We start from the raw sequence: 24,025 nt of genomic DNA on the forward strand, positions 1-24,025 counted from the left end.
ACTCCGGGGTCCAGGGGATCTGATGAGCTCTTTTGGCTCATGGGCACTGCGTGCATGCATATGGTACACAACTTTGGTGACTATTTCCTGTCCCAGCAACCTCTTCGTGTCCCTTGCTCAGTGTGGCTCAAATCCCAAGTTACTGTTGTGAGCAGGAACTTGTGAATGAGCTGTGAGAAGTCACATTCAGAGGGACTGGCAGGCTCCATCCTGGTGGCCTATGGCACACAATCTGTCAGGCCTTCCATTGCAAAGTGCCCTTCTGCCTGTCAACGGCACAGAAGTTCTCAGGTCTTGGCTGCTCTTTTCCTTCACCTGCACAGATGACATCATCTTGTGACCTGTGGTTGTCTGTGACCTTCCTTACCAGTTTGGAGACTATAAAGATTGCTTTGGAAATTAGCGGTCAGTGGGGTTGGTGTTATGTAGTGATTTGGAGACTGTAAAAGTGGCACTGCCATTACCTTTTCCCTGTTTTTAAAGGTTTTCAAAAGGGGCCCTTCTACAACTACCTGCCCTGCTCCCGCCAACAGAAAACCCACCCTTTACAGAACACTCCTCATCCTTGCTTGATGTCTCCTCTTCCATGCTGTGAACTGGGCATTTATAGCACATGTAGTTCTTTTCTGACACTGAAGAGAGGTAAGTACCTGCAGAGTGTCTGCCTGAGCTGACCTGTTCAGTGACAGAGATGCTCACAGGAACTCAGATGTGATCTTTGGACTAGGTCTTTCCCTGTTGGACTCTAGCATCCAAACACCGAGGAGGAGTCGCCCCCAGAGACCACCTCACACACCACAGCCAATGCAAAAGCATGAGGATTTTATTAATTCTGTCATGACAGGGTCCCTCAGCATTCGGGAAGCCGAGAGACCTTGAATAGCTGGTACAGTCTACTTTTAAAGGGGCCACAGAAGCAAGGGGGGTTGTTCTTTGACTATTCTGATTGGCTTATTCGAAAGGGCTATTACCAATAATTGGTTGGAGAGCTGTTGCCAGATCAGATGAAGTAAGAGGTCATTTTGACCCCATTTCCCAGGGGACTGAATCAAAACACACGTATATGGGTAGTTGTTCAGGAACTGAGTACGTGCATGTGTAGCTGTTAGGTCCTTGGTGCCCAGGGGAGGAGGGGAAGCACTATGGCACGGAAGCTGAGAGGATTCAGAATTGTCAGAAATGGCTTCAGAATTGTCTTAAAGTCTTACACCCAAATACATCCAATTTTGTTTGCCCCCCTCCCAGAACCCCTTTTGTGGATTTTAAGTCTTGGTTTCTGTCGTCTGTATCACAAATGCCTTCACCATCCATCCCTCTCCTTCTGGTGGTATAAGATGTGCCTTGGTGTGGCTGGTTTCTTCCAAACCTGCCTTGATCTTTGCAAATATATTGATCACAGGCCCTGCAGCTTTTGCATCTTGCACAGGGTTAAGTCAATGCTAAGGGATGTTTGGGCCACAATTCAGAAAGACATGGAGAAAAATAAACAGCAGCCTTGAGACCTAAGCATATTAATGATGATAATCCGAACAGAGGTCCTCCTACTGCCCTTCCCTTCCCAGTCAGCAGCTTTACTTTCAATTTACCCTTCAAGGACAGACAGGGAAGACAGCTGCAAAATATCAAAGCTGTGAACTATCCATTCTTGGGTATGAGTGACTACAGATCTGTGGCTTTCCATTTATTTATTTCCATTCTCTACTGACGTTAGAGAATCCTTTAGATTGTTATCAGCATCAGATTTGCCCAAATTAGCACTGAAATCCCAGAAATGTCAAAGACAGATTTATTCTTCTATTTAGCTTTCCATGAAAATATAAAAAGCTAAGCAAAAGAAAGTCACTAAGTTAATATACAGAATGTATTCCATTTTAAAAATGGCATCGACAGCAATAAATCTCTCGAATTGGGAAGGTTTTCCTGAAGGCGGCGGCCCTCACTTAGTGGAATATTGCTCTCTGAGCACGCGCACACTCAGGCTTGTTGAAGATTTCATCTTCTGTCTCTGGAGTGAGTTGAATGTTATCCTTGACTGGAGACAGGGGCTTCTTACAAGAAGAAAGCTTTTCAGAATCTCTGCAAAAATATAAGAAAACAAACTTGATTTTCAGGTACCGACTATTAGAGAAACAGCACCATAAATGGAAAAGCTAGGGGCACATAAACCCTACTGTGAAATCTATGACAATTCATATGGAGCACATCCAAGGTTTTATTCTGAATATTTCCAATAAGTTTTTAATTTTTCTTTGAGTCTCTTCTTGCTTCAAAATCACCTTCCAATATAGGTCTAGTCTATCAGTAACATACACACAGTGTATAGAAGCAGATCAAGAATGCAACACAATTTTTTTTTTTTTTTAAATACAGGATCTTACTGTGTAGCCCTGGCTGACCGGAACTAGCTATGTAGACCAGATGGGCCTTGAACTCAGAGATGCTCCTGTCTCTGCTGGATTAAAGGTGTGCACTTTAGTGGTCTCTTTATTGCCTTGGGCTAAGGAAGAACACAAACAGCACAACTAACAATACTGTACTTTTGTTTTTTTAACCAAACTCCCTTCTGCTGGACTAATACTCCACACCTATTAAAAACCCAATTATGAATATAATACAGAACATTTTTATCTCTCCTAAATACATTAAACACCACTAAGTTATTTTTTTCCCAATAGATCTTTAAGAACACTATCATAAACCGCCAGGTGGTGGTGGTGCACGCCTTTAATCCCAGCACTTGGGAGGCAGAGAGTTCCAGGCAAACCTGGTCTACAGAGTGAGTTCCATGACAGGCTCCAAAGTTACAGAGAAACCCTGTCTCAAAAAAGAACACCCAAACCCAAAACAAACAAAACAACAACAACATAAAAAAAAACCTATTATAACTTTGATTTCTTCTAACATGGGCTCTGAAAGTCCCATGCGCCCTGGAGATGAGTGTTGGTGGAGAATTCCCATAACAGATGCTTCTCTCAGGAGCTTTGTAAGATCAGATTATTTTCATAATATTTGGACTCCCCGTGTTGACATTTGTACCAATAAATGTCAAAGCAGAATCCTGTACAAGCTGCCAGCAAGTCAATGTGGTTGCAGACACCAGGTCACATGCAGCCAGCAGTACCCTCTGTTCCAGCCACCTCCACCAAGGGTGGCGAAAACAGGCAAACAGCCACAGAGTGCATGCATCTGATGGCCGGGAGTGGTGGAGGCAGGAGGTTCTCTGTGAGCTGAGGCTAGCCTGGTCTACATAGTGACTTCCAGGACAGCTAGAACTACGCAGTAAGACGTAAGTATCCAAACCAGAAAAAGAAGAATAGGAAGCTATTTAAGATGGGCATGGTGGTGCACTCCTTTAACCCCAGCATTTGGAAGGCAGAGGCAGGTAGACTTCTGTAAGTTTGAGGCCAGCCTGGTGTCTTGCTGAACCAAGCTCCGGTGTTTAGGCTAGGCTCTCAGGATCTGCCTGTCTCCTTTCCAACAGCTGGGCTATAGGTCAGGGAGATACGCCTGGATTTTTAGGTGGATCCTGGGGATTTAGACTTAGGCTCCTGTGCTCACCGAACAAGTGTTCTCAACCACTCAGCCAGATCCACAGCCCCAGAATGACGAACTTTCCACAAATCTAAAGCCGCTGGCACTCTCTTAACATTCATTTGACGTCTGCACTATGGGGTGCGTGTGGAGGTCAGAGGACAACTCACAGAGTTGATTTTCTCAACAGGCTTGGAGGTGAGCATCCTCTATGAACTACCTAAACTGCTCTTTTAAATTTATATAATGTTGAAAGTTTCCGTTGAAGATTTATTTTATTTTTAATTATATGTGTCTGTGCACGTGAGAACAACAGCCCACAGAGGCTAGAAAGGATATTACTCCCCTCCCCCAAAGCTGAAGTTAGTTACAGGCAGTTGTGAGTTCCTGATGAAAACTAAAAATTTGCATACCAATCTCAGTTCCCACTCCCTCCCCTCCTCCCATTCCCTCCACTTTTCCCCATCCTACCCCCCAACCACTTCTCAGAGAGGGTAAGACACATTGATTTGAGGAAGGACCAAGGCCTTCCCTACTATATATATCTAGGCTGAGCAAGGAATCCATCCTAAGAGAATGGGTTCCTAAAAGGCCAGTACAAGCAGTAGGGGTAATCCTGATGCCATTGTCAGTAGCCCCTCAGTCTGCCCCAGCCATACAACTGTCACCACATTCAGAGGGACTAGTTTGGTCCTATGCTGGTTCCTTCCCTGTCTAGCTGGAGTTGGTGAGCTCCCATTAGCTCAGGTAGACTGTTTCAGTGGGTGTCTCCATCATGGTCTTGACCTCTTTGCTCATATTCTCACTCCTCCCACTCTTCATCTGGACTTTGGGAGCTCAGCCCAGTGCTCCACTCTGGGTCTCTGCCTCTGTTTCCATCAGTTGCTGGGTAAAGGTTCTGTGGTGACTTTTAAGATATTCATCAATCTGACCACAGGGCAAGGCCAGTTCGGGCACCCTCTCCTCTGTTGCTCAGAGTCTTAGCTGGGGTCATCCTTGTGGCTTCCTGGGAATTTCTCTAGTGCCAGGTTTCTGCAGCAGGTGCTCTAAAGGAAGCCCTCCCGAGGGCTTCCTCAGACCTGCAGAGTATGTAACAGGCACGGTCTACAGCGCATGGACCCTCTCTATAGGCACACTTTAACCACAGCACTTCCCCGTGCTGGATGTCAGTGTCAGCCGGAGAAGCACCAGTGCACAACTGAGTTCCTTGTACTTCTCTACGGACCAAGCGTCCTATGGGAGAGTTGGCAGGAGTGGAGACACAGCGAAATAAAGGGGACTTGACAGCTGCTGCTTAACTCACTCTGTGGCAGTCTCATAGGAAGTTTCCTTAGCGTTCCCAACACCGTCCAGTCACGTCCCTAGAACATGACTGGTGCCCAAACACTGGTCTGTGTGTTTACATCTGTGAGCACTGAGCCAACCAACACAGCTCCGCTGCCACTATTCCCATGCCAGTCCTGAGCAATGGGAAGCAAAGGAGCTTCCGGTCTGGAAAAGCAGCTCCCAGCTGGACTGAGAGCTGAAGGTGAGCAACAGAAACTGAGTCCCCTGAAAGCACAAAGAGCTGGGGCGTGGGCTACAGAAGACAGCGCTCTGTCCTGCTTCAGAAGCTGAGCCAGGATGCTCACTCACTTTTTAAACCCGAAGTTTTTCCAGAGCTCGTTGATCTTTATCTGCAGCCCCGGCTTGTTCTCCGCATCACGGTGTTTTCTCTTCTGGATGCTTCCTGGCTTCTTACTCAGGCCACTGACTCGGGCTGGCACCAGGGGCTTGATCTTAGTGGTAGAAAGACAGTCCATAGAACTAGCCCTACACAGCCCAGGAACCTGGAGAGAAATTAGAATTTAGAATTGTTGTTATTTTGCTTGTTAGAGATAAGAGTGTGGGTCTCCCCAAATGCCAGTTTTAACCTTCTGTTCTAAAAGACCCTAAGTGTTCTTTATATACCAGAATAGGAAAAGACTCCACATGCAATACAGACTTCTAAAGATGTCTACGATAGGAACAACCAGTCATGCAACAGGCAACACACGCCTGGCATAAAGCTTAAGTTAAAAAGCAAGTCTTACTCCCTCCCTCTTCACCTCATTCGAGAAGGGCTGCTGGGTTCAGTGCAGACACTAAGTGAGCTACACACACTCAGCGTGAGGTATTATTTTGTCTTCTTTGAGTTCATGTAATGATACATCTTGGCGATTCCTGCATTCCAACATGAAACTAAATTGTATTTTGATTAAGTCTGCTCTACTGTGTGAAGGCAGCATACATAACCAACTAAAATTTCTTGATAATTTTGTTCTACTCAAGAGCTGATTTTTTTTTCCTTGTTTGAGACAAGGTCTCTACCTATAGTCCTGGCTGTCCTGGAATTCACAGAGCTTCTCTTGCCTGCCTCTGCCTCCCAAATGCTTGCACCACCACACCCAGCCTTTAAGGGCAGATTTTTTTTTTTTTTTTGTGAGCACAGTAACTGGTTCTTAGGATAGAGAGGGAGGTGTGTGAATAAATCTTTAAAACTGATTAATCTGGCAGAGTGTACATAAAAGTCAAAAAATTAAGCAAAAGAACCCAGAGCTCTGCCTGGGTCCATACATACATTTCAAGTTTTAATTATATGCCTAAGAGATCCACGAAACAAAAATGCCTCTGCTCTGCAAGCCCCTGCCAAGGACAGACAATTCGGAAATGCTGGAGACCACTGTTTCACTCCTTGGACAAGTTTGTTTGACCCGCCTGCACCAGAAGTGCTTGGCAGGAGGTAGTAGGTAGGAAAGAAGTCGAGTATGCATACCCTCTGATGGGAAATGAATTATGGGTTTTCCTTTTTAAGGCCTTGCAAAACTTGATTCTGGACCATCTTCTGGAGATCCAGAGATGGACATGGCCACAGCCCATCTGCTTAGCCAGTATTTAACTAAAGTTTGCTTCAAGTTTGGCCTTAAATTGTGGTCGTGGTCTTCTTCTCAACCGGTGGGACTAACAGGTATTTTGGCAATACACAGCAAACCATTCTCACACTAGGAACAGTCAATCACCACGGACCTCATTCTCACAAATTAATTAAAAACAAATTAATTAGGGTAAACAATTATAAACTGGGTTATGTAATATATGTAGAAATACTTATTACTACGTACATGGAAAAAGATCTTTCAGAAACAGAGAAAAGAGGTTCCAACTAACATGTTAAGCATCCACAGCTGAGCACAAATAGTATCTAAAGAAGTTTGAAAGAGAGCATTTTTTTAAAAAAGCAGAATACTGGTATTTTAATTTTCAATGTTTTGTGTATATATTTCTCATTTTCTGGCAATAATTACACACTGCCTCTCAAAATAAAAAAAACATAATTCTAAATGTCTTACCTTGTTCCTTACAAGTGTGTTCTCCTTTGAAAAGGGAGGTGACTGTTGCTTGGAGTTCTCACTGCCTTGATTATCAAGTGACGTATTGTTACAGTCCGATTCCTAGATTCCCCAGATGAAAGACAAAAATTTACTTCAGTGATTTCTTGTTTGTTTGTTTTTCGAGACACGGTTTCTCTGCGTAAGGGCTATAGCTGTTCTGGAACTCTCTTTGCAGGCCAGGCGGGCCACCTGCCTCTGCCTCCCAAGTACTGGGATTAAAGGTATGCGTCACCATACCTGGCTTACTTGAGTTTTTATGACAACTTGACCAATATTTAATTAACCAATTGTATGAAATGAGAAACTTGGATAAATAACATAATTTCAAAGACATAAAAACACAGGAAATAAAATGAACACGGGAAACAATGAATTAAGATGGAAAAGATATGTCAGTTTCACTCAAAAAAACACCAAAACGTTTTAGCTGAAGAAATATTCTACTAAATAGACACTATGATTTTGACAGCTTCCCCAGTCACTTCAGGAGCTGTCAAATGCTGACACACAAAGTGCTGATCAGATGGTGCTTAGCCCCAAGTGGGACGACTTTCTCAGCCTCCAAGCCCTGCCAAAGGTCAGGGGACATCTTAGGAAGAGCAGGAGGAGGAGAGAGGTGCTGTGAAATGCTGTCCTCTGGACATGGCGTGACTACCACACACATGTATCCACGCAGCTTGTGCAAACTAACACCATGCACACGTACCCACACAGCTGTGTAAAACACCACACACATGTACCCACGCAGCTGTGCAAACTAACACCATGCACACGTACCCACGCAGCTGTGCAAACTAACACCACGCACACGTACCCACACAGCTGTGCAAAACACCACACACATGTACCCACACAGCTGTGCAAAACACTACACACATGTACCCACACAGCTGTGCAAACTAACACCACGCACATGTAAATGTAGTTACAGACAGTTGTGAGCTGCCCTGTGGGTGCTGGGAATTGAACCCAGGTTCTCTTGAAGAGCAGTCAGTGCTCTTAACCACTGAGCTATCTCTCCAGTCCTGGAAACAGGAGGATTTTGAATAAAAATTGAGACAGTCAGTTCATTTCTATAATGCTGGCAAAATTTTCTCAACTGTCTGATCAACATGCAATTTTTTTCCTGTGGTTGAGTCTGAAAGCAAAGATAGCAGACACAGACTCACCTCTGAATCCGAATCCTTACTGGAAGGCTGGGAAAGACTTGATGCATTTAAACTGTACAGAGAGTCTATGCTTTCCTGGGATCGGGAGGCCTGGCCCACCTCATGCAAGGGTGGAGACTTAGTACTTGACATCTCATTCTTTGACTGACACGTGTCAGTCACAGCACACGTCTTGGGCAGCCAGGTGGAGGACTCGCTCCTTCTTCGGAACTGCTGCAACACAGTGCTTGGAGAGGAACTAGGAGTTCTTGAAAAATCTCCCAGAGTTCCTGACCAACTGAAACAACTTCTTAGTGTCCCCAGAGTGGGCGGGGAAACAGTCCCCACAAATTTGCTGGTCTCAGACTGAGCCTCACCATCAGGAGACACAGTCTCATTGCCTGGGATCTGAGCACTTGGATCCTGCGCTCCATTTATGTCAACCAGTTTCTGTCCCTCTGTGTCTGGACAGTCCGATGCTCCAAGGCCTTCGGTGCTTGGACAGTCTGGTGATCCGAGGCCCTCTGTGCCTTGATTGTCTGATGCTCTGAGACCCTCTGTCCCTGGACAGTCTGGTGTTCTGAGGCCCTCTGTGCCTTGACAGTCTGGTGTTCTGAGGCCCTCTGTGTCTGGACAGTCCGGTGCTCCAAGGCCTTTAGTGTCTGGACAGTCCGGTGCTCTGAGGCTGGTAGTGGCTTTGCCTGTGACAGCAGTTTCATTTAGAGGTTGAATGCTTGCTTTTTTAGGTACAAAGTTGTCAAAATCTGGAGAACTGCAAAAAAACCTAACAAGAAATAGGAAGAATGGATTATCTTAAATATTTTAAGGTCTACTCACAAACCTATCAAGATTCAAACATCTACTTTCTTATACAAAGACCACAAAGATCTTGAATTTTAATTGAGGTTTAAATCCTTTTTTTATTTTTTGACACAGGGTTTCTTTATATAGTACTGTCTGTCCTTGAGCTCACTATATAGAACAGTTGGACTCAAACACACAGAGATCTACTTGCTTCTACCTCCCAATGCTAAGATTAAAAACTGTGCCACCATGCCTGAGTTGTAATTTTTTATCATGGTAACACACACATCTTTAGAAAGTTATTTATATGGTAAGCCTTTAGATAGAAGACAGGATCCTGAAATTTTTAATCCCTGTACTTGGGAAACAGAGACAGGGGGATCTCTGTGAGTTTAAGACAAGCCCAGCCTATATAGTTCTGGGCCAACCAGAAAACAAAAAAACCAAACCAAAATCCTGTCGTAGGTCACAGCTGCCCGTTCCTAATTAGTTTATGGTGTCGTTTGGTATATTTCTAGATCCTAAAAGATAAGCTGAAATATTTATAGGAAAGGTGTTGACATATAAAGATAACTAAGATAAGACAGATCAAACAGTTTCTCAAAATACTGTCAAAGAAACAATGGGAAATGGAAAGAGAACCCTAAAAGACAGAACTAGGGCCCCAGTTCTCTTTCACTCGGATTCTGTAAAGACAGATCCCAGAACCAATGGCATGGGAGGGAATGACAATGCATTCTGTTCTGAACTAGGGTCACCCAGGAAAGGTGGCCTCGGACATGCCTGTTAGAATCCTTTGGACTGGGTGGACATGCCTGTTAAGAGTCCTTTGGACTGGGTTGACGTAGATGAAGACTCACACTAGAGTCCTGGGCTAGAGCTCTGAACTGAAGACAAAGGAGCTGGGGCTCGCTATCTTCCTCTTCCTGACTGGAGGTGCAAAGTGACAGACCAGCTGCCTCCTGCTCCTGACACCTTTCCACATACGTGAAGGACCACACACTTGGATTGTGACCCAAAACAAACCTTTCCTTCATCACGTGACTATTTTCTGGCAGACACTTTTGTCTCAACAACGGTAACGTAAGTGAGACATAAGGCAGCTAAGGAAACAGGCATGCAGAAGGATCCCGCAGAGAACGCTACATCCAGCTTAAAGGGCACCCTGGAGACCCGGTACCTGCTTCTGGTGCCCGGAACCACAACTGCACCACTGTCCTCGTTCTTCCTCCGTAAAAACACTGCGAATTTATTCCTTATCCTAGACGGAGTGTGTGCATCTGCCCCGCGAGCCGTCCCGTTATCCAGGTTGGGCACAGATATTTCGGAAGAGTTAGAAGATGCGCTATCTCCACAGCTGTTTTTCTTGGTCTTCTTTGTAAATGAAGAATACTGACCCAATAGGTCATCTTCGGACAGAGCCTCTAAACAAAAACAGAACCATACGTAAACACCTGGGCTTCCTCTGTTGCTGGCTATTTGCCCTGGATTTTACATCCTGAGCCCTGGTGTCCTAAAGGCAAAGCCTCCTTTTTGTCCCACACATGCTGGGCAAGAGCTCGCAGGAGCCATATATTCATCCTATCTTTTTTTTTGAAAGCTATGCCTCGAAAAAGGATATATTAAGAATGACTGAAAAACAATGACCTTAACCGTGTTATACAATTTTGCAAATTAGTTAACATTTAATGTCAATTTTCTGTATGATTTTATATGAAATTACTCTAACCAAAATTTCAGAGCATAACAGATTCTGAATGACTGACTATATTTTTAGCTTAAGTGTAGAAAAAAATTAGAGGGAAGCTTATATATAAAGCTATGATTAATGATTCAAAGTTTTTAATAGCCCAATAAAACCAGCAACTATTTACCCTCCGTGGCAGTTGCTGAGGTAAACGTTCTAGCTTAGCTCTTCATTACCAAGCCCCGAGGCCAAGAGTTGTTGGGTCAAATGTGGAACACAAATATTTTACACACAAATACAATATAACCTAAAATGCAAGACACAGGAGCCACAGTTTCAACAATCTAAGTAGAAGTTTAAAATGTCACTGCGCTTGGCTTTAAGTGACAGAAACAATAACAAGCACACACCAGGAGCCATCAGTAAAAGCTGCCTTGCAGAAGGGCCCGAGTGCCACCAGGGCACACTTGACTAGTCTGCATAGCCGACCACACTGATCACCACAGCAGTCACAGCCACGCCATGACTAAGGAGCTCAGGTATACCCAAAGTACAGAGAACGAGAAACTGAAATAACACCTTCAAAAGGATCAAAACCTGAAAACATAAGGATGAATTTGACAACTGCTTCAACATCAGTACATTGAACAAGAGATCTCTGAAGTCTTCAGTAAATAGTAACTATTAAGATACCACTTGCTCTAAATTATTGATTTAAATCCTCAAAGTCACCCCCAACCTCCCCACCCCCCGCTTTGGGGTGTATATATGTCTATACGTTTTAAATACAGGGCCTCTGTGCAGCCTGGCTGCCGTGGAACTTACTCTGTAGACCAGGCTGGCCTGACTTCTCTTAAGTGTGATCTGCAAATGTTCTCCCTGTGCCACCCGTATAATTAAGTGCTATGCTCCCATCTGTATGACGGAACCATGCTGAGTGCACTAAAGCATACGTATTAAGCGATGCCCCGCTGCTGTCCTCCCTCTGGAATAACGCCGAGCGTCTTGCCGTAGCTGATGCCGCAGGTTCACAGCCATTCGCACCCTGCTCCACACCATTTCTGCTCCCTCTTCCCCATGACCCCGGAGGAAGAGGACCCATAACCAACAATCACCACATTTGGAAAAAATGAAGTACATACCATTTCTTGGTCTCTTTACCAAGGAAGACTTCCTGGGAAGATTTAACCCTTTAGTGGTAATTACTTGTTTAAGTTCCACAGTGCTTGAATTTTCCGTCAACCGAGGAGCATGGGAAACACCATTTGCCTCAAGTCTAGGACAATAGTTTCTGTGCCATATGCTATTAGGTGACTTCTGACACACTTTGTCATTCCAGCTATGACTTCTTGAGTGGACAGGCTAGAAAAGAACAAGGAGGAAGGTTATAGCAGTGCTCAATTACTGTTCAAAAGAAAAGCTTTAGAGCACGGTCTGATGGTGCAGGCCTGTGACCCCAGCTACCCAGGGGGTTGAAGAGGGAGGATCAGTGGTAGTTCAGGCTCAGTCTGGGGGTCTAGTGAGCAATTTCAAATTCAAAGGGGCTCAGTGGTGGTGTGTCTGACTAGCAAGTGTGAGGCCTAGAGGGAGTCGGGAGAGGGGAAGGAAGAGTGAGGAAGGAAGCAAAGGAGGGAAGGGTTCTGAGGAAGTCTGTGCTTTAGTAATTTACTCTCTTCTATTAATACAAGCTGTTTAGGCTCACTCATAAACTAGCAAAGATTTCATGAGCACCCCCGCCTTGTGTTTGACCTCTTCACCGCTGCCTTCCTTACACGTATTCTTTTTTTTTTTTTTTTTTTTTTGATTTTTTGAGACAGGGTTTCTCTGTGGTTTTGGAGCCTGTCCTGGAACTAGCTCTTGTAGACCAGGCTGGTCTCGAACTCACAGAGATCCGCCTGTCTCTGCCTCCCGAGTGCTGGGATTAAAGGCGTGCGCCACCACCGCCCGGCCCTTACACGTATTCTTTACAATGCCATGTCCTGGCAGTCTGCACTGTCTCTTCTGTGCATGTTTACTTCTTCCATAAGTTCTTTTAGTTACTATGACATCTCTTTTGTTCTTTGAGAATTCATACGCGTTGTCCAGTGTTATGCCGTTGGTGCACAGAACCTGTTTATCTCATTGTTTGGGGAACCGTGACTGAGATCGCAGTCTGGGATGTGCTGGCTGTGCTGTCTTTATACATTTGAATTAACAAATTAATTTCCAGCAGCCAGGAGGCAGGGGCAGGTGGATCTCTGTGAGTCTGAGGCCATCCTAAGTAGACATAGTAAGTTTCAGGACGCTCTGCATAGCACCAAGTACAGAAATACTTCACAGCTGCTGGGCAAAGGAAGACCTGCCTAAAAGTTCTTGAGACAAAACAAAAATGTGCTTTTACAGTTTTTCAAATGTTACCATAGTGTCCGGACTGTAGTCGTCAATCTGCTCCAGAGTATCCACGTCTCTGTTTCCAAGTGCTATCTGCAGAGCCACAGAATCATCGACATACCTGGTTGCTAAGGCTAAGGAGAAGGTCCTTATTCACAAGTAATCGAATCATACGGCACTAAGAAATGAAAATGCTGTCCAATGCCACAGAGAATCTTCAAGGTTTAGGACGTACAGAGATCTCATCTACTGTTCACATCAACATCCAAGGACAGGCAGGGTTGCTGGCCTGTTTCTCTGCAGGAGCTGCTGTCTTCTAGAAGAGATGGGGGGGAAAGCCCTGGCTGCTCCCTAAGTGATTCTGCAGCTGCCTGAGTACTGGTGACCAGAAACACTTCTGAGGAACCAGGCTTGCCTCAGTCTCGGGCGACACTTTTGATGTGTTTGCTAAGAGCAAGGGACCTGGCGCCAGTGCAGTCAATTCACTTGCTACACAGACGAGCCTCGGGTTCATATTCAACAACCTGACTTTTCACTAGCATGGTTTTCTGAAGTTGAGTGGAATATGACCATCTGCACCATAAAATATAAGACTGGACCACTAAAGTCTCACTAGAAATATTGTGCCATTACCAACAACGCTAACAGAGTAAATGAGAAACTCCACCACGTGGCTCAGAAAGGATACTGCCCAGCATAACTCAGGGTGTCCGGGTTAACGTCATCTCCGTAAGCATTCAAAGGGACCAGCTTCCTTTGGATGGGGTCGAACACCAGCTGGTAGAGGAAAGTATTGTTGGCTCGAATAAATCCTGTGATGTAATCCTCAGGCACCGTTATGTTCATCTTGAGGTAATGCCCAATTTTCTTGATAACCTAAGAGTGGATGTAAAAATATTTCATGAAAAGCTGAAGAGGAGGGAGTGTTGATCCCACACCTGACACTGGAGAGGGAGGCAAAAATCAAGTGATTTTACCCACACCAAAACCACTTTTACCAGAAAACACAGCCACACCACATCACCCAAAACTCGGGTCCCATGCCCAGTTTTGCACTGCTCATCCAAAATGCAAAATATCTGGCTTATGTCAAGCATGCTGTTCCAGAAACACTGTTCTTATCCTTTTGGCAACTGATGCCGAGAACAGGGGCTCTGCAGAGATAAGCCCCCTTTGTCAGTAAGGACAGGACTTCACCTAAAGGTTTCTAGAGCCCGCTGGGTAAAAGACAGACCAGGCAAGAGAGAGGGGGAAAAGAACTGAAAAATTTTGAGAAGTCATGGGCCATAATGAGTCTGAAGAAAGACAACTCCCTACAGATATAATGCAGCATACTTTAAAGAAAAGGGGAATCAAAGTTAATACTTCACAATTGTTTCCTTACAATTTATATAGCAATGCAGCCCTTGGTTCCCAGATCCGGGAACTTCAGATTTAGAAATCTGGGATAGAGTAGGAGAGGATAGTTAAGGTTGGGACCAGAAAACATGTTAACTGAACCTTTTTCTTATTGAAATATTCTGAGACAAGCTTTGGATATTAATAAGCCTCAAGAAATAGGTACTTCACCATTCCCCTACGGTGGTCCCTGTGGGGGGGGGGCACATGTTTCACACCCCATTTTTTCATGTAACTTCATGGGATGCCCTAACATAAAAGTAGTGACTACTAATACTACCAATCCGATGGGAGCAGGAGGGACATTCTCACATTCTACACAAAACTAGGGCTAATGTTTCTTTTGGACATAGCGAGAGACCTCCTGTGTGTTTTACTACCAACACAAGAAATGTGCCTCCAGGATGCATGCATTTTATGCCTAGATATTTGCTTGCTGATTCTCCTAGTATACCTGGACAACAAGACGTCTGGGTTCTACCGGCTCACCGTTTGTAATGCCTATGTGAATGAGTTGCCACCTCCCGACATTCCTCCTCATAGACAATGGGTGGGATTTGGGAACATATTAGCAGAACTACGGTGTGTCCTTATCAGTATGGCTGTGTTTTTCCTAATCAAAGAGTTGCTATTCCAATTCCTCTCACACCTTTACAAATTCACGATTGGTCTATATTCAAGAAACAAAGCAAACAATAAATCTGAGAACTGAATAGTTCAAGGCCATCCTTGGCTATGCAGCAAGTTCAAGGGCAGCCTGGTATTCAAAAAGACTTGTCTCAAAAATATTTTAGTGGGGCTGGACTGAGATGATACAGGAAAGACTAATAGTGCTGCTTTGTTAGCAGAAAGAGCTTTTTGCTAACAGAATATTAAATGAATGAATATTAGAATTTTGTTTGAATTTCTAATACCGTATATTGAGAGCTATAATCCACATGATCAAAAGCTATTACCACACAGAACTTTTCTGAGTATAAAGATCCTTAGACCAGAAGGCTTGAGAACCTTGGATCCTCCCAGGTGCTAGGATCCAGAAGTCAAGAGTTTTCAAGTGTAGACACCTTTTCCCTTGGGTAACACGCACAGGCTATAGATTAAAATTCAGAACCCACTTTGAATTTGAAGTCCCTCTGCCATCTGACTGTTCCTTCGTGGAGCGAGGGTCCCTCCTACCTTGACGATATCCGGGTTATTGGCCAGCCTCAGCACTTTGCAGGCCTTTGCTAAGCCGATCCCGCGCAGGGAGGAGAGGTAGTCGCAGCCCGACAGGATACACATGTACCGGAACTTCTCCTCCGTGAACACGTCCCCAAGCTGCTTGCACATGCCCAGCCGGGCCTGGTCCACTTCCAGTCCATTTCCAAAGTGGTCCATTTTCAAAACCACCTTCACACAGAGGGAAACGGTGAGTACCCAGAAAGGCCGTGTTGCTATCATTATCTAGATCACACCAATTCTAAGGAATCGCTCTTGCTCCAGAACGCATGCTTTTCATCTTACCTTCTTTCACATTCTAAGGTGGCCGGCCTTCTATTACTGTCACTGGGGCAATATGTGCTTATTGCAGGAAATTTAAAAATCCCGAAATTGTCCACACCCCGTTTATCAATCACCCAGAGTTAAGATTCTGACGAGCATCCTAGCAGTCTATAAAGATGCATAATCATATTACAGCTGTTACCAAAAGGGAACCACCTATGGTTTTGCATCTTAACTCCTCCTTTAATAGACCATTATAAAGTTTACCATTAAATTGGTTAATACATTATTTCTAAATAATGGAATAATATCCCTGTCACTGATAAGTTAGTTTACAAAAACCTAATAAAAAACATAAAGTGTGTGTTACTAATATTAAGAACTGAAAGTAGGCAGTCCTGGTAATACAGGTTGGGAGGAAGGAGAACCCGGAGTTCAGGCCTGCCCAGGCTATTGAGTTGAGTCTGAGCCCTGGCTGAGCAGTTCAGGGAGATTCAGCCAGAGTGGAGTGACAAGGGCGGTGGCTCAGCAGTAAAGAGTGCTTGTCTAGCAGTCAGAGGTTCAGCCACACACACAAGAAGTCAACTAAAAGACAAGCTAAACGCTAAAGCATTCACAGGTGGGGGTGTAGCTTAGTGGTAGACACTTGCCTAGCATGTATAAAACCCTAGGTTTATTACCAGAACCCACAAAAGCAAAGCAAACCAATGATAAGGCAATCCAAGGGTATTAAGTGACATGAACAAGTACTCCAGGTGAGGAGGTCTTTGGCTCCCCAACACATACAACTTCTCCCGCCCCATAGCATGTGTGCAGCAGCTGCAGTCCAGTACCTTCTTACAGCCAAAGGCGAGGAGGTCCGAGTCCTCTGTGATGACGGCTTGCACAATTCCAGCTTTGTTAAGATAGGCCAACTGAGCATCAGCTTCATAGGGAGCCACCAGGCAGTCCACTCCCAGGGCCCGAGCAGCCTGTGAGAGACCACAGTGAGCTTGCAGCCCAGCATTAGAACGGCACGTGTCACCAGCCTCCACACACACGCCCACAGTACTTTCTAGAACCCACGTCCTTTGAAGCAGAATCGTTCTCCTTTTAGTTGTGATACATTATACACTGCTTTGTTTTAATGAATTTTTATAGGCTTGGCTGACAGCTCACTGGCCACATAATTCTGAAGACCTTAGTTCTGATCCATAAAGAGATGAGCCCAATAGAGCCTATGTGACTCCTGCACCACTACAGCACAACAGAAGGCGGGACAAGGATCCTCGGAAGCTGGCTGGCGGCATGAACTGATAAATAGCAGAGACCATGCCTTGAGTGAGATTAGAAAGGGAGGGCCTACCGTCAATGCTGTCCTGACCGCCCTAATCAACCTGTGCTGTGTGCATGCCTGAGCACACACATACCTGAAAAAAATCAATTTATGAATTTGAAGAAATTCTGCTATATCTTTGGTAGTAGTGGTGAATCTGTAAGTTACTACACTCATTATTTCAAATTACAGAAAGTTTCTACCTTAAAAACTGCTATGCTCAGAAGGTAAACAGGACCTGTCCATGCACTTTTCCCTCTAAAGACTGCAGGTGGCCTCGTCAGGCCGAAGGCCTATCTAACCCAGTTCCGGTAAATTCCAGACACTAATCGCTGCAGCTACATCATGGGAAATACATCCTTCTGCCTTTCTCCTTCCTCCCTTGCCTACTAAGTGCCCCTGTGAGACTACCATTTGTGTCCAATCGCGATTTCTCCTCTGCTGCACACGGAACTCTCTTCAGGGGCAACAGAGAGCACGTGGTTTCTGTATATTTCACTCTCCCCTATATCCCCCTTGCTTTCTGAATCAAGCCATGAACAACAATCAAAAGATATATCTACACGACAAGGAACCATGAGAGAAGCCCCAGGGAGCTTATTTTAGCTCAGAACCAGGTGACAGGAAAGCAGGGTATACACAGCTGACCCCGACTTTATCCTAACTTTAAGAAGCAATCTCAACACAAACCTAGGATGAGGAAAGTGGGGGCTGAGACTAAGATCTGGGTGAGGGGCGCTTAGGAGCTTCACACCAGGGGCAGACTCTGGGGTTCTGCAGAGCCCCTCAATCAGCGAGTCAGGGGACACCTCTCTGGCCATCATTCAGAAAAGAACACGAGTGGACGTTAAGCACAGATTCGAACACAGTGGGCAAGCAACAAGCCCCGGGGAATCCGCCCCTTGCATCTCTGCACACAGCACCCCAGGCCGAGCGTGTGCTCGGTGCCTTTGCTGCTTCTCACTGACTCACTTTTATCACTTTGTGGGCCATGGCGTGTGTGATGTTGACGGAGCGGGTGAAGCAGTCCCGCGCTTCTGACACCTTGCCCTCTCGCAGGAGCTGCTTCCCTTTAAGAAGGTTGCTTTGTCGTCTCCTGAAGGGGAAACACATGGTGAAATATAAATACTTACAAGCAGACTCAAGAAGCAATAGGAAAACTGCAATTACAGGGATTTTCTAGAACGAAAGAGCTGAATTCATTTAAAACTGAACAACAGATCTGCTGGCATATCAGCCCGGGCAGCTCAGACTAGCCTCACACTCACTAAGATGACCCAGGACCCTGGACCCTACTGCCTCTGCCTCACATGTGCTGGGACTCCAGACAGCATCATCTCTGCAGCTGAGCACGTGACTGATAATGTATGCAGCCGACTGACGGCAGACTTTACCACAGCAATGTTTCATGTCAAAAGGTAATTATTTTTAAACGTGGCAACAATCTAACACAAACAGACCATTTAAGGGAATGTGCTCACATACTACACTGTACAAGAAATCAAGATTTTAGAAATTTGGTATCATACGTCCTGAAGTGTCTAGTCTTAACATAGCTCAGCCAGATACTAAGTATGGAGTCAACTTACTCTCGTCGAGATCTCTCCACTTCCTTTTTAGAAGGTAAGGTACATCCATCAAAGACAAGAATGGGCTTGACCCCATGGGACAGCAGCATATTAACAAACTTCATACAAAATCCTACATACCTATGGGATGGAAAAGGAAAATGGAAAATTCATTTACATGCTTTGACTCTCTTAATTTTTCTTTTCTTTATTTAAGACCAGATGACAGGAAGGATTGTGAATAGGATTTTGGTTTTTGACACTAAACTTTCCAAAGGAAACAGAGTTAGACGGTTCAAATCCTGCTGTGAGTACTTACAGGGCACATGGTGGTTATCAAGTTATTTTGACTCTCTAGGTCAGCAGTTTTCAACCTATGAGTCATGACCCCATTGGAGGATTGAATGACGTTTTTTTTTTTTAAAGTTTTTGAGACAGGATTTCTCTCAAGCTTTGGAGCCTGTCCTGGAACTAGCTCTGTAGACCAGGCTGGCCTTGAACTCAGAGATTCATTTGCTTCTGCCTCCTGAGTGCTAGGATTAAAGGCATGCACCACCACTGCCCAGCTTGAATGACCCTCTCAAGAAGTTGCCTAAGAGTATCAGACATAACATATATTTACGATTCATAACAGCAGCAAAATTACAGTTAAGAAATAACAATGAAAATAATCTTATGGTTGGGGTCACCATAACATGAAGAACTGTATTTAAAGGCTGCAACATTAGGAAGGTTAAGAATGACTGCTTTAGGACTTTCTCAATTGTAAATTAAAAGCCTTTGACATCTTCCAATTTTCATATTTTACTGTTATTCCAAATATTTTTTATGTTTATATTAAAAAATTGATTTGGAACATCTCAAATCTATTGCAAAGTTTTAAGAATACAATACTTGATTTCTCCCGCAATACCTTATCATAGCCAAGAGACAGTATTATTTACAATTCACCCTACATGAAATTTCATCCACTAGTGCCAATAATGTGTCTCGGACTAGTGATAGCCTAGTTAACGCTGAACAACACGGTGCCCAAGGAGTCTGATTTCCACACACTCCACAGCAACACATAAACTCTGCCAACTCACAGCCAGGATGCTGAGGGAGGAAGAGATGCTGGACACCTACCTCCTGAGGGAGGACCCCAGCAAACAGTGTCATTACTGTCCCCACATCCAAAACCCAATGATACTTAAGCTAAGCTTTCAAATCAAATGTAGTCACCTCTGTGACCACTTGCTGTATTCTTTGCTGTGGACAGTGACAAGGGTACTGCACAGGGGACAATAGTGGTGACAGCTCCATTAAACATCAAAGAGCAGATGGAAGCAAACAAGGAATAGTGATGTTTTAAGGGAATTCTCATCTCTTCCTGACTAGAAAGCATAAGGCATCAGGGAGCACCCACTCATTTCACTTCCAAGTTAACATGCGCCGATGTCAACATGCTGACATCAATCTCTACAATGACCGTAAATTAGCTTATCGTCAAATTCCAAAGTAGTGACCATTTCTGGCTAATACTGCTATCCCAGGAAGGAAGAAAAAGTAAGGCAATTAATTATACCAAATATGACTTCTAAGTTGTCAGGAGAAATTTTAAATACAAAGCAGATATTAAGCATTTTAGTTTTATCGATGTTTAACGAGTGTCCATCATAGAGTGGGCCCTGTGGATTTCATCTCTCACTTTTCATTTTTTCAAAGATTTATTTATCTATTATGTATACAGTATTTGTCTGCATGTATGCCTACATGCCAGAAGAGAACACCAGATTCTCATTATAGATGGCTGTAAATCATATCATGTGGGTGCTGGGAATTGAACTCAGGACCTCTGGAAGAGCTGCCAGTGACATTAACCACTGAGCCACCTCTCTAGACCCTCACTTTTTTTTTTTTTTTTTTTGGTTTTTCGAGACAGGGTTGTTTCTCTGTGGTTTTGGAGCCTGTCCTGGAACTAGCTCTTATAGACCAGGCTGGTCTCGAACTCACAGAGATCCGCCTGCCTCTGCCTCCCAAGTGCTGGGATTAAAGGCGTGCGCCACCACCGCCCGGCTGCCCCTCACTTTTCTAATAATAAAGGATATTGCCTATATTTTAAAACTTCTTCCAATTAATCAAAAATTCGAATCAAAGGCTGGAGAGTTGGCTAAATGATCAAAAATGCTGGCTGCTCTTCCACTGTCTGCTCCTCCAGAACCCGGCTTCAATCCCAGCAGCCACAACTGCCTATAACTCCAGCTTCAAGGGATCCAACGCTGCCTTCTGGTCTCCTCGGGCACCAAACACACAAGTGGTACACAAATATATAGGAAGATAAAACACCAATACACATTTAAAAAAAAAAAAAAAAGTATCTAAAACCAGAAACTAAGTTTTCTTGTAAGAAATGAAAGCCAGTTGTAGTTTGAATAAGGATACTCCCCCCCCTCCATGGTTCATATATTTGAATATGTGGTTCTCCAGTTTGTACAACTATTTGGGAAGGATTGGGAGATAAGGCCTTGCTGGAGAGGTGTGTCACTAGGAGTGAGCTTTACACCACACCATTCTGTTAGCCCTCTCTGCCTCATGCTTGTGGTTTCAAATTTAAGCTCTCAGCTACTGCTCAGCACCATGCCCCCCTCCCTCCCTGCCTGCGGCCGCTGTGCTCTTCGCCATGATGAATTCTAACCCTCTCAAGTAAGTTGCCTTGGTCATGGTAGAAAAGGAACTGAGACACCAGGAGTAGGGGCGCAGTGCCATAAACCCAATTTGGGAAGCTGAAGTGCGAGTGAAGGAATTCAGGGTCATCCTGGGCTATCAGGTAAGGTTAAGGCCCACCTGGGATACATAAGACCCTGCCTCAAAAAACACAAAAACAAACAAAAAACAAACTCACAAAAATCAAACACGGAAAGTAGTAATAAAGTGTGGGCTTTTCTTTTTAAAAAGCTAAAATGGTACAGCTTTATTTTTAGAAATTAAAAAGCAATTATACACACATACATGCAAAAAAGGATGTGTGTGAAAAACAGCATAGTTTTATATATGAACACATGTGAACCTGCCCTAAGTGAGGTCAGAGTTCAGACTGATGACAACAGGACCCACCATTTTTGGCTAGAACATATTGTCCCTTTCCTTCATTTTGCTAATGGAGATTAGCGGTGTGTTATGGGAAGACATCATGGATTCTGAAGACGTTGTTAAAAAGTTTACAGTGGGGGGAAAAACAAAGGCTTCTCTCAAGCAAAGAAAAAAGAGGTAACATTTGATTTTTGCCTGTTCATATCATGCTATTCTGACTTCTTATCAAGAACAAAAGTCAAGTCTGTAGCACAGAAGGAAGTCTGGCAATATTCTAAATACATGTCCTTAATAAATGCTAGTATTTATTGAAACAATGGCCAGAAAAACAAAAACAAGCAAACAAATGAAAAGCACCGGAAGCCGGGACTATAGCACAGTTCATAGAGTGCTTGCTTAGCATGCATGAAGCCCTGGGCTCAGTCCCTGGCATTACATGAGACTGGGCGTTGGTGGCGGAAGCCTGTAACCCCAGCACATGGTAGGATTCCTCCTCCAGGAAGGAGGAGCATCCTTGGCTATAGCAAGTTCCAGGCCAGTCTAACATACCTGAAGATTGTCTCAAAAACAAAAAGTACCAAATCATTCTACATCCTTAACAAACTAACACACACTCCAAACTTACCTATCTGTGGGTTCCCCTTTGGCTAGCTTTTCGGCACAAGCAATAGCTCCTTTGTGGAGCCAACAGTAGGTATCCACAGCTACTGCCTGCCCTTTGTACTTCTTCACGTTGATGGGCTCCGAAGCTTCCTTGATGAACTGAAGCAGTCCCTGAATCCCCATGGTGTCAAGTTAACTACATGGAACGAAGGAAAAGGGAAGACAACAAAATTACAGCAAGACCTATTTACCAACAAGTCTTAGAAAAACAAACCCAGCCCGGAGCCTAGCACAGAAACTAAGAGCTGATAACTGGCCTTCTCCCTGCCAACTTCAGTAGCTCAGAATTTCATTCATCACCAACACTAACTTGAACACCTCTGGGTAGTTTCTTGGTGGTTAGTCTTTCCAAAACACTTTCACATTTAGAATCCTAACATGGGCTCTCATCTCTTAACACAGTCCTGGGCACACAAGAGTCATTAAAACTTTAAGTCTCTTTCAAAAAAATAGCGTTGAAAGCCTACAAAACTGTGCGTGCTATGGTATTCTATTTAACCCTACAAAAAGGCATTAAAGGGCCACATCCAAATCTGTCACGCAGAAACTCAAAAGTTAGGAGGAAGACAAGACATTTCAAGTGAAAAGTAATCAGAATTATGGAAACAGAGCTGTACTTTTATATGACACCAATCCAACACCATCAAATGCGTTACTCCAAACAAGATTAAGTAATAAATAAGCCTTGGTGAAGTCTAGGGACCATTTCATCAGACTCACTGACGGCAGTACTCAAGCAACGTGAAAACGTGTTTGCTGCACCAAAACAGCTTCAAGAAAAAAACACTTTTAATTTCCACTCCCTTCTAGCTCCTTACATGGAAATCCTGGAGCTGCCAGCTCTTTCAAAGCAACTAATCCTCCCCACTGCAATCCCAGCACTTTCTCGACACTTCCCAGTACAAGCATTTCTATCAAAGACCACGTTTTTATTTGTGTTGGTGCGCGCAATAACTGTGTGGGTACATGCACTCAGAGACCAGAGCAAGGCATGGGGTACCCTCCTCTATCCCTCTTTACCTATTACCTTGAGGCAGGGTATGTTACTGAACCAGCTAGGTCCAATGAGTTCTCAGGATCTGTCATCTCTGCCTCCCAATGCTGGGGTCACTGGCATTCACAGTCCCTAGGGATTTTTAATAGGGGTTCTGGGGACTCTAACTCGGGTCCTCATGTTTGCAAAAGCAAGTGCTCTAACCCACTCTCAGAATTTTTTTCTTACATGTATCATGCATGTGCGTTGGAGCATAGGGACACCGGTTTACCTTGTATTAGGCAGTCTTGTGGTTGTTCGAGCTGCATACGCTGCCTCGTTGGGACTCTAGCTGAGCTTCCTGGGTTTCTCCGTTCGTAAGTACCCCCGACCCTCAGCACTCGATGACAGGGTCAGGCACCTGGCTCCCCAGGCCCAAGATCATATTCTTACTACAGGATAATAAGTCAGCGGTGCCAATTGACACCACAGGAAAACAGCAAGGCTCTTGTCTAAAATCCAGAGATTCTTAGACCTTTAAAGCCACGCCCAGTAACTATGATTTCCTAGACGGGGCATAACTTTTGAATTTTAAACATCAGGC

The 24,025-nt window shown here is 44.3% G+C and overlaps 1 protein-coding gene across 1 annotated transcript; it reads right to left on the minus strand.

Moving 5' to 3' along the window:
• Window positions 1-1,911: 1,911 nt before the first annotated feature.
• Exo1 (exonuclease 1) lies at window positions 1,912-23,773 on the minus strand. Its single transcript, XM_057770344.1, has 14 exons — window positions 23,714-23,773; window positions 22,411-22,584; window positions 18,735-18,854; window positions 18,118-18,241; window positions 16,664-16,801; window positions 15,525-15,737; window positions 13,639-13,826; window positions 12,978-13,071; window positions 11,723-11,942; window positions 10,074-10,317; window positions 8,111-8,873; window positions 6,900-7,001; window positions 5,167-5,360; window positions 1,912-2,076 (listed from the first exon to the last, which is right to left on the minus strand). Exons 2-14 carry the CDS (start codon window positions 22,569-22,571, stop codon window positions 1,941-1,943), a joined length of 2,697 nt encoding a protein of 898 aa, XP_057626327.1. The 5' UTR covers window positions 22,572-22,584; window positions 23,714-23,773; the 3' UTR covers window positions 1,912-1,940.
• Between the last annotated feature and the right edge of the window lie 252 nt (window positions 23,774-24,025).

Source organism: Chionomys nivalis, chromosome 5 (genome assembly GCF_950005125.1).
Source record: "Chionomys nivalis chromosome 5, mChiNiv1.1, whole genome shotgun sequence".
In the NCBI taxonomy this organism is placed as follows: Eukaryota; Metazoa; Chordata; class Mammalia; order Rodentia; family Cricetidae; genus Chionomys; species Chionomys nivalis.

What these genes read in the sequence shown, in the direction of transcription:
- Exo1 (XM_057770344.1), bottom strand. Translation starts at nt 22,571, where the DNA reads ATGGGGATTCAGGGACTGCTTCAGTTCATCAAGGAAGCTTCGGAGCCC. An exon ending in GTGGAGAGATCTCGACGAGA is followed by an intron (nt 18,242 to 18,734) that starts GTAAGTTGACTC and finishes TTTCCCCTTCAG; the next exon opens with GAGACGACAAAGCAACCTTC. An exon ending in AAAAACTTCGGGTTTAAAAA is followed by an intron (nt 2,077 to 5,166) that starts GTGAGTGAGCAT and finishes ATATTTTTGCAG; the next exon opens with AGATTCTGAAAAGCTTTCTT.